Source organism: Mus caroli, chromosome 2, assembly GCF_900094665.2.
Source record: "Mus caroli chromosome 2, CAROLI_EIJ_v1.1, whole genome shotgun sequence".
Classification (NCBI taxonomy): Eukaryota; Metazoa; Chordata; class Mammalia; order Rodentia; family Muridae; genus Mus; species Mus caroli.
In genome coordinates this window covers 160,865,572-160,875,443 of record NC_034571.1, presented here as the reverse complement: position 1 = coordinate 160,875,443, position 9,872 = coordinate 160,865,572, and the positions used below count along the sequence as shown (strand labels likewise).

Below are 9,872 nucleotides of genomic sequence, written 5' to 3'. Positions count from 1 at the left end.
GTGAGCCACCATGTGGTTGCTGGGATTTGAACTCTGGACCTTCGGAAGAGCAGTCGGGTGCTCTTACCCACTGAGCCATCTCACCAGCCCCCAATTGGTGGCTTTCAAAAGACCACACAGGGCTGGAGAGATGGCCCAGTGTGTTGGGTTTGGGGTGGAAGCCGAGAAAGTTGCTTCAGGTGCCGAAGCTTCAAAAACGAAAGCTTGGTTTTCTGAGCACTCAGGGAGGCGGCCAGTTCTGGATCTGAAGGGAGACTGTACAACGTTTTTATAAAGGGTGGGAACACAGAGCGAGGGGTGAGCTGCAGTGTTTGCCAGTTGTATTTTGCCATTATGGGTTAAACAAGGGAGTACCCATTGGAGACTGGGCTATATCCAGGGACTGGGCTTTAGGGTCCTTAATTCATTCTCCTAGACATTAGGTCCACAGCTCATAGTGATATGGGGACAAGGGTCAGCTATATGAAGATAATTAGGGCATATAGGCGATTGGCTATGTATTTTTTTCATAACTTATGCACCTTGGTTTAAATAACAGCGATTTCTATATTCTTTACTGGTTAACGGACAATTAAGAAAACATTTGGAGAAGTGGGATAGGTGTTCCTACCTAGGCTTGAGAATATGAGCTTGTTTAACCCTGCCAGCAGGATGGAGAAGCTGTCCCTGAGATGTCGGGACTCAGACCACCGTTTGCAACAGACGCTGTTCAGCTGTAGGGAAGTCCCCAGGTCCCCTAGGTCCTCGGACCGTGAGTTTAGTTTCTCCCTATGAGGACTGGAGTCTGAAATGAAATAGTAGTATTTAGAATAACTTTCTTTTGCTTGTTCCTAACAAGTGGTAGGAGAGGCTGTTCTGCAAGCACAAGGGTTCCCTGTACCCACATCAAAAGCTAGCACCTGCAACCCCAACATTGGGGGAGAGACCGATTGGCCAGATGGACGGTTGTTTATCTATTGAGAGACCCAGTCTCAAGACAAGATTGTCAAGGGTGATAAAGGACGACACTGGGCATCCTGTTCTGGCTCCACGTGCTCCTGAGTGTGCGTGAATAGTCACACACTAACATGTGTGCAAAACACATGCACACGCCACAGAGGGACCAGGTACATCTTCTCGTGAGTCAGAGGCGTCCTGTTTAACTTGGATTTTGAAAAGTCATAGGATCCCAGCATTTCACTTTGACCAGCTGCTCATTCCACAAGATGCCTTGACTGACTGTGTGAAGGAAGTGGGCAGGCAGCCTGAGAGCCTTTGAAGAGGGAGCTGATGGATCTCTCCGGAATGAGGAAGTAACCCCCGCAGTGGTCCAGAGTGCGGAAATGCAGGCTTGGGAAGGGAAGAGCAGAGCGTCACCTTAAAGAGGACACCCCACCCCACCCCACCCCTGCAGCTTAGCTGTCATCTCAAAACCTTCAGGGCTTCAAAGTGACTTCCTTTTCAGTTGAATTTGTAAAAGCTCCTAAGGTTCAAAACGTATCCGTTTCTGCCCGGCCTCAGTGGGGAAGAGCGGAGAGGGGCGTGGGATTGTTCCTTCGAGGGCCTGAGTTCAGATGCAAGCAGTGGTGCCAAGATGGGCCTGTTCCATGCACAAACGTGTAACTGCAGCCTTGAGGAGACGGGGATGGAGACACAGATGGACTGCTTGCTGGCTGGCCTAGCTCGGGTTCAGTGAAGGCCCAGTGTCGAGTAAATGAGGTAGAAAGTGGCAGAGCAGAACACCTGATGTCCTCCTCTGGCCTCTGACCATATGTGCACATGTGGGGATCACCACACACACATACCCACACACTCCTCAAAAGTTATCAGCTAGATCTAATCACACACAAAAAGAATCAGCTGACGTGAAAACTGGAGGGAAGGTGACAACCGTGGTTCCCGAACACAGGCCCTGCCTGGGGTTTCTTTCCCACAATTTTTAGTCATGGTCCTTGAAATCATGAACTCAGAAATAAGATTAGTAATTAACATAGGAGTAGGACTTTGAGCAGGTGTCAAGCAGGCTTGTAATCCCAGCAATGAACACTGAGGCAGGAGGATGGCTGCATGTTCCAAGACAGCCTGGGATAAATAGGGAGACTCTTATTGGAAGAGAGAGGAGAGGAAAACAGATAGGAAAAAAGGAAGAAAGGCAGGCAGACAGGCAGACAGACAGACAGACAGGCAGGCAGGCTAGAACTTTAAATAGGTGCTTTGTAAAATAGTACAACCTAGACACTAGATGTGGCTACACATACCCTTAAAGCTTTTTATTATTTTTATTTTATGTATACGAGTGTTTCTCCTGCACATGTCTGTGTACCAGAGTTTCTGGTACCCAAGGAGGCCAGAAGGTATCATCAGATCCCCTGGAACTGGAGTTACAGGTGGTTGTGAGTCATCAGTAGGTACTGGGTATTGAACCCAGGCCCTCTGGAGAAGTGGCCAGTGCTGTTAACTGCTGAGCCATCTCTCCAGCCCTGGTATACCCAGCATCACCTATCCACCCAGTCTAAGTGAACTGGCCTCTGGGAAACCAAAGGGAACATTTTTCTTGTCACTCGGGAGGAAGAGGCAGATAGGTCTCATGGAATCCAAGGTGAGCCTGGTCTAGGTCTAGACTGTGTGTTCCAGGCCAGCCAGGGCTAGAGAGTAAGAACCTGTCTTAATAAATAAAGAAACGCCTACTAATCAGCTCTTGCCCTATTGTTGGTGAAAAATATAATTTCCGTTTTGTTTTATTCTTTGTTGGAATCCTAGATGCAGGGAAAATGCAAATCGTGATGGTACTGAGAGACTGTTTGCATTGATATGGTTCCCAGAATTAAGACAGTTGGTCAGACTGTGTGTGGGAGATGACGTCAGGGTCACAGTCTCCTCTTCCATGCTGGGATGGAGGGACATCAACATGATCATGTTCTTGCCCTCTGTTCTGACACACTCACGTGGCGCTTGCGTTCCCTCGGGAGAAACCGGGACACTCCTGGGGAAGATCACGTATGCAGGCAGCCCAGGCTACACCAGCGCACACCTGGCAGCAGTACAGCTGCCCAGGAGAACAAAGAATACATTACCGTGCTTTCGTCCCATGATTATCCTACATCCCTCAAGTGGATGAACAGTGGCAATAATCTGAGAGATCCAGTGGGACATGGAGGCACTCGTCTTTAGTCCCAGCACTTGGGAGGCAGAGGCAGGCAGATTTCTGAGTTCGAGGCCAGCCTGGTCTACAGAGTGAGTTCCAGGACAGCCAGGGCTACACAGAGAAACCCTGTCTCGAAAAACCAAAAAGAAAAAAAGGAAAAGGGATTCCTCGGTCCTGTGAGATGGTTTGGCGGGTGATGGGCTGGCCCGTGGCCAAGTATAATGTGGTATCAAGTATCTCTGAGGTCACCCTCAGTGTACCCCTTTTCAAGTTTCTGAGAGGGAGTTTCTGTTCCCAGCTTCTTCTTGTCCCTGAGACAATCTGGGAGACACTAAACCAGAGCATATGTGTATGTTCAAATGTCTGCATGCAGGGCAGGGAGCAGGGGTTAGGGTCTAGTAGACACCCACTAACAACCTGACTTGGGTCCCTAGGACCCATGGTAGAAGGATAAAACTGACTTCCATAGGTTTTCCTCTGACCTACACACACACACACATACACACACCACTACATAAATTAATATGCAAAGAAAAGACAGGATGTCGTTTTTTAGACCTAGCTGGCCTAGGTTGGCCTTGAACTCAAGAAAAACTCTCCTCCTCTGGTGGGATTCACTAAAGGCGCCCCATACTCAACCTGAGAAACACGTAAAGGCTATGGAGAGACAGCTCAGCAGGTCAGAGCAGGTCCAATTCTTCCCCAGGCCCAGAGTTCAGTTCCCCGTACCGTCATCAGACAACTCAGGACTCCTTGTGACTCCAGCTCCAGGGGAACCAACGTCTCTAGCTTCTAGAGACACCTGCACTCAAATGCACACACGATGCACACACATACTCACACACACATACACACACACACACACACACACACACACACACAGGATTTAAAGTAAAACCCCCTTTAAACAACCTTTAAGTCATCCTGGATAGGCATGGCTGGCTGCACACAGGTACCAAAGAACACTTCTGTTAGAATAGCTCTCTGAGTGTAACCTTGTGACTTCACTCAGCATTACCTACAGATGCCTAAAGAGACTGACAACTGGGAGCCCAAAGGGAAGTTTAAGAAAGCCAGCCCAGGGGAGTGGGCAGGTGGGAGGGGGGAGTATCCTTAGAAGGGGGGGAGGGAAAGGGGGTCCTGGAGGGGAAACCCGGAAAAGGGATAACATTTGAAATGTAAAAAAGTAAAATATCCAATAAAAAATGCATCCTTTAAAAAAGAAAAGAAGAGAAAGGAAAGGAAAGGAAAAGAAAAGAAAGCCAACCCAGTTGGAGAGATGGCTCAGTGGTTAAGAGCACTGACTTGTTCTTCCAGAGGTCCTGAGTTCAATTCCCACAACCATCTGTAATGGGACCCCGATGCCCTCTTGTGTCTGAAGACAGCTATAGTGTGCTCATATACATAAATAAATAAGAAAGCAAGCCGCGCTTGTGCACACACACACACACACACACACATGACCTGGCCCTAGGTCTGCCCGGCTGCTAAGCACTCAGAACCTGTAAAGCCATATCTGCCTTAATTTAAAAATACAGAGTCTTGGGTCCCCACCGCAAGAACTCGCAGCTGAGCAGCCGCGTCTTTCTGAGCTGTAGTCACCATGTGACTCTCAGGTTTGGGCAGGCTTGGAGCGCAGCCCTGTTTAAGTAACTTCCCAATCTGAAAAAAAGTAAACACCTTGGGGGGACTAGATGGCTTTGCCGATCCTTGTTGGATGTCGTTCAGAAGGAGGGGGTCCCCCTCTGGTCTCCGCAAGGTCCCAGCTAGTCTGAGCACGAAAGATCAATTAGCCAAAAACCCCCGGGATGGGACCGCGCCTCAGTCACACATTGGGTGGGGCCTGTGCCCGGGCTGGCCCCAAAGGCCTCTCCTGTGTGGTCCTAGACCTTGAGTCCCCGGGCTGGAACGGAAGGCGGGATAAAAGAGTAAAGTCACAGGCCTCGCTTCCTGAATTCAGGACTTTCAGCTTCTACCTTTAAATTTGTGTGTATGTGTGTGTTGTCCCATTTGAGACTAGAAGACATCTTACAGGAATGAGTTCTCTCCCGCTGAGCCCTCTTGCCAGCCCAAACCTACTCCACCCCACCCCCCCCGCAACACCCCCCTCCCGACTGTAGGAAAAAGAGTGCACCAGGCAAACTGGAGACACCCTTGTTCTTAAATTGTGTACTCCGATGCGCAGGTGAGAGGACGCGCCACGATCCTCACCCAGGCCCTTCTCCACCATCGCCTACGCGTAAGAAAATCCCTGCCAGTTTTTGCGAGAAATATCCCAGTTACCGCGGTGGTCCGGGGCTGGACCAATTAAAAGAGAATGTAAAAGCTCTCCAGCCCGCGTGGCAGCGGCCGCGGCCTCACGTGGGAGCTCGTTAGAAATGCAGACGTTCGGGCCCCACCCCAGACTCACCGAGTCAGAATCTGCATTTTAACGAGCTCCCCAGCGACTCGGGGAGCACATTAAAGTGGGAAGAGGGCTGGCGCTTCTGCAATTTTAATGAGCAAACGAATCACCTGGGATCTCGTTAAAATGCAGACCGGGTTTCGCCGACCTGAGCGTGCGCGCGCATCACCTGGGGAGCTTGTTAAAATGCAGATTCTGCTGTGGCGGGGCCGGGGTGGAGCTGGAGCTCGTGCGTGGGAGCGGGGTTCCCGGGACCCCTGAGGTCCTGGCTGCCGCCCAAGCGGCTGTCAGGACGCTTGATAAATCGCCCTACCGGGCTGACGGGCGGCGGGGCCGGGACATGCGCGATTCGGCCCGCTGTGGGGGTGTGCCTCCAAAGTCGGGAAACGCGCGCTGCTCGGGAGGCCACTCTTGGGGACCCTCCGGGAGCCTCATCTTCGCGCCATGTCGCGGCGCAAGCAAGCCAAACCCCAGCACCTGCGCTCTCAGGAGCCTCCGCAGCTCGAGCGCGATGAGCCCGGCGAAGTGGTCCCGCGCGCAGCCCGGGAGCCCGGTGAGTAGCCCGTGGACACCAGGGACAGTAGCTCCGATGTCCCAGTTACTCTGGTGTACTCCCCACCCCGGAAATTTTGTAGGTGTCGGGTCTGGACAGGAAAAGGGGCGCATGTAATGGTGCTGGGAGCTTCTAGACCCCATCTTGGGATTTAGGTACAGCTTCTCTGATGTCCCCCCAACACCCCCCAGTCCCTAGACCTCCCCCAACGGGTGTCAGATCTAGGAAGAGGGAGGTTGGAGTGCGTGAAGTGCAAACCGCTTCCAATTCCAGCCCAAAGACCTGAGGACAGCTTCTCTAATGTCCCTAGCCCTGTACCCCCATAGGTGTCAGATGAGGGGGGTACGTGAAATGGTGAGCGAAGCTTCCAGCTCCAGTCCTGGGATTTGGAGACAGTTGCTCTGATGTCCCTGTCCTCGGACCCCCCATAAGTGTCAGATCTAGGGAGGGCGTGGGAGGGAGATCTGTACGATGGTATGCAAAGCTTCCAGCTCCAGTACTGAGCCGCAGACCTGGAAGGGTCAGCGGGTCTTTGTGAATTATGCGTGGTGTCAATTACACCTTGGGGAGGGGGCGCTGCTACTCTACAGGAAAGCGGGAAAGCGTTTAGAGGGGCCAGTTCGCCTCCCACACTTGGCAGAGGGATGCTTAGAGCCCGGAGGCTGTCTGCGGGGTGCGCGGAACCCACCTGGGCTCCTGCTTCCGCTGCGTTGCTGGCCAGGTGGACATGCTGGGGACACACTTGCGCTTTTACGAGTGATATCCAGGAAGGGACGAAGCAGGAGCCAAGGACAAGACATCAGCTCTTCATCCACCCTCTCACCCCCACCCCACTCCCAACCCCCCAAAAATCGGTTTGGGATGGGTTTCAAGTGCATTATCCACCTCAGAGAGGGAACCTTCCAGAGACCTGACGGATGCAGGAGGGGGTGAATGACCGGGAGAACAGAGTTGTGAGGCAGACGGTCAGGGCAGCTGCGAGGCGGAGGCCTGTCAGAAGTTGGGGTGCCTCTAGGAAGTTCGTGGAGCCATAGGGGAGGGGTAAGGGAACCACCACGTTTGGAACTAGAAAGCTCTCCCTTCCCGCCTCCGCCAACCCCCGTGGATCAGTTAGGAGCAGTGGGGTAACACCTCCCCCTTAGAGTACCTTAGGTCGAGTGCCGCCTTCCTACTGGCAGATCCCCCACTTCTGAAGAGCCCGGAGAAGGGGGAAACCTTTATATGTCTACACATTCCTCAGTCATCTTCAGGTACTTTCCCCCAGGAAGACTGGCCTTTCTAAGGCGCCTCCCTTTGATTTTCTTTCCCTTCAGACTTTGTAGATTCCTCCTGACCCCTCTTTCTGAGGCTAGGGGGTGGGAAGCCGGTTTTAAACGGACTTTACACCCTTCTCCACCCGTGGCTTCCCAGCAGGAGGGGGAGGGTGGGGTACTCTTTGCTTTCCTGGACTCAACTCATTTCCATATCCCCCATCCACATCTGGGCAGAGACCTCAGTGGGCTCCCGTGAGCAGATCTCCACTCTGAGAGTGGAGGGGCTTGGTTTGAGGGCTCTTCTAAATAGTTCATATTCTAAAACCTAGTAAGGGTGTTGTGGGGTCCACTTAAACCCAACATAATTCAAACACCAGGTCAAGGCAGATGACAAAAGTTAATTGTAATCAAGCCACTACTGATCAATCGGGGCCACAGAACAGACCGGGGAGCTGAATTACTACGAGCCCGAAGGGACGCTGTAGAACATGTTTAAAGAATAAAACCAGCTGGGCGTGGTGGCGCACGCCTTTAATCCCAGCACTCGGGAGGCAGAGGCAGGCGGATTTCTGAGTTCGAGGCCAGCCTGGTCTACAAAGTGAGTGCCAGGACAGCCAGGGCTACACAGAGAAACCCTGTCTCGAAAAAAAAAAAAAAAAAAAAAAGAATAAAACCATAAAGAGAGGGGGAGCCGGGTGGGCTGTAGCACTGTCCAATCATGTTTTGACATAAGGGGTTGAGCACGGGAGTTTCCATCAATCAGGGCAGGAGTTGGTTCCTGGGCCTGGGAACATGAACTTAGTTTGACCCTGCCAGCAAGATGAAGAAGTTGTCCTTGAGATGGCTGGACCCAGACAACTGTCTCCTTACAAGTTGTCCCTGAGATGCCTGGACCCGGACAACTGTTTCTTTACAACAGAAGCTGTTCAGCTGTAGGGAAGTCCCCAGCTCCCCTAGGGCCTGGGACCTAGAATTTAGTCTCTCCCTATGATTAGTGGAGTCTGAAAATGAAACGATACTATTTAGAATAAGTTCTTTTGCTTGTTTCCAACAAGGGTACATAAGCCAGCCACCATAAAGTCCACACATCACAGGCTTAGCAAAAGCTGGGTGACTTAGAGGGACAGAAACAGAACACCGCAGGAAAGAATTCCAAATAACCCAGGGTAGAGACTTCAAAGTCTAGTGTGATAAGCAGAGGTCTATCCATCCCTGCAGACAGCACTGGGGGAGGCAGAGACAAGAGGATCCCGGGGCACACTGGCCAGGCTGTCTAGCTCACCCGGAGTGCTCCAGTTCCGTTAGAGACCCTGTCTCAAGGAAATAAGATGGAGAGTGACTACAGAAGAAACAGTCATCAATGTCTGGCTTCCACATGTGTACACACCTTCACACACATGAACATATGTGTACTTTATGCACACCTCCACACACATGAACACATGTGCACTGTGTATATACCTCCACACACATGAACACATGTGCACTGTGTACACACCTCCACACACATGAACACATGTGCACTGTGTGTATACCTCCACACACTGTGTATACACCTTCACATCCATGAACACATGTGTGCACTGTGTATACACCTCTATACACATGCACACATGTGCACTGTGTACACACCTCTACACACATGAACACCTATGTGCATGCACACAAAGCCATGTGGGTTCCCCACACTGTTCTGTATTCGGGAGAGTTATACCCAGTTATATGCAGGCCCACTAGTCAGGTTCTGCTCAGGGCCAGCCATGTTTCCCCTCCCTGCTTTAATTGTTTAAACCAAAATGGGGTACCATTCAGCTTGGAAGCATGTCACCATCCATCCCTAATTGAAAGCCCAACACAGGATGTCTCACCATCTCGGGTGGCTTTTGTGGCATGCTTGATTCAGGCGTCAGATAAGGCCCCATGTGTCAGGTCTCCGCTCATGGTACTCTCTGGTTTCGCTCTCCATCTCCCTTCCTTCAAGCCATTTGTTGAAATGTTTTATCCTGGAGAGCGCAATGCTTCAAGGGTGGCCTGGACCCACGGTTGAGCTGAAGCAAAGCATTGCTGGAGTAAAGCAAGCCTAAGCATTGCAGAACGGCTGTGTGGGCGGGCTCTGTGCATAAGGGCACGTGCTGCCGAGCCTTAGGGTCCTGGTTCAACCCCCAGAGTCCACATGGTAGAAGGAGAGAAGCGACTCCCACAGGTTATCTTCTGACTTATCCATGAACCCCACATAGGCACACACACAAAATAAATGTGAAAGAATAATAATCACAAAGCAGTTCACTGCCTTCACTGCCCTGTTGTACCTTGTAAGAACTCTTAGGCTGTCCTAGAATGTCAGGGTTAAATGTGCCCTACTACTGCCCAGCTGGGAAGTTTTTTTACACTACATCTGTAGGAGAGGCAGAGACAGGCAGATCTCTGTGAGTTCGAGGTCAGTCTTATCTACAGAGAAGAAGAAGAAGAAGAAGAAGAAGAAGAAGAAGAAGAAGAAGAAGAAGAAGAAGAAGAAGAAGAAGAAGAAGAGGAGGAGGA

At 51.3% G+C, this 9,872-nt stretch overlaps 1 protein-coding gene across 2 annotated transcripts in view; it reads left to right on the top strand.

Annotated features, from left to right (window-relative positions):
• The window catches only part of Zfp64 (ZFP64 zinc finger protein), a 63,255-nt gene that overhangs the window by 38,090 nt on the left and 15,293 nt on the right, over positions 1 to 9,872 (top strand). Inside the window, exon 1 of one of the 2 annotated variants that reach the window (XM_021150680.2) lies at positions 5,910 to 6,081. The exons of the other annotated variant lie outside the window; for it this stretch is intronic. Within the exon in view, the coding sequence (XP_021006339.1) occupies positions 5,973 to 6,081 (109 nt within the window). The 5' untranslated portion in view covers positions 5,910 to 5,972. Of the gene's footprint in view, positions 1 to 5,909; positions 6,082 to 9,872 lie in introns of those variants that run through there. 2 annotated transcript variants of the gene reach the window in all.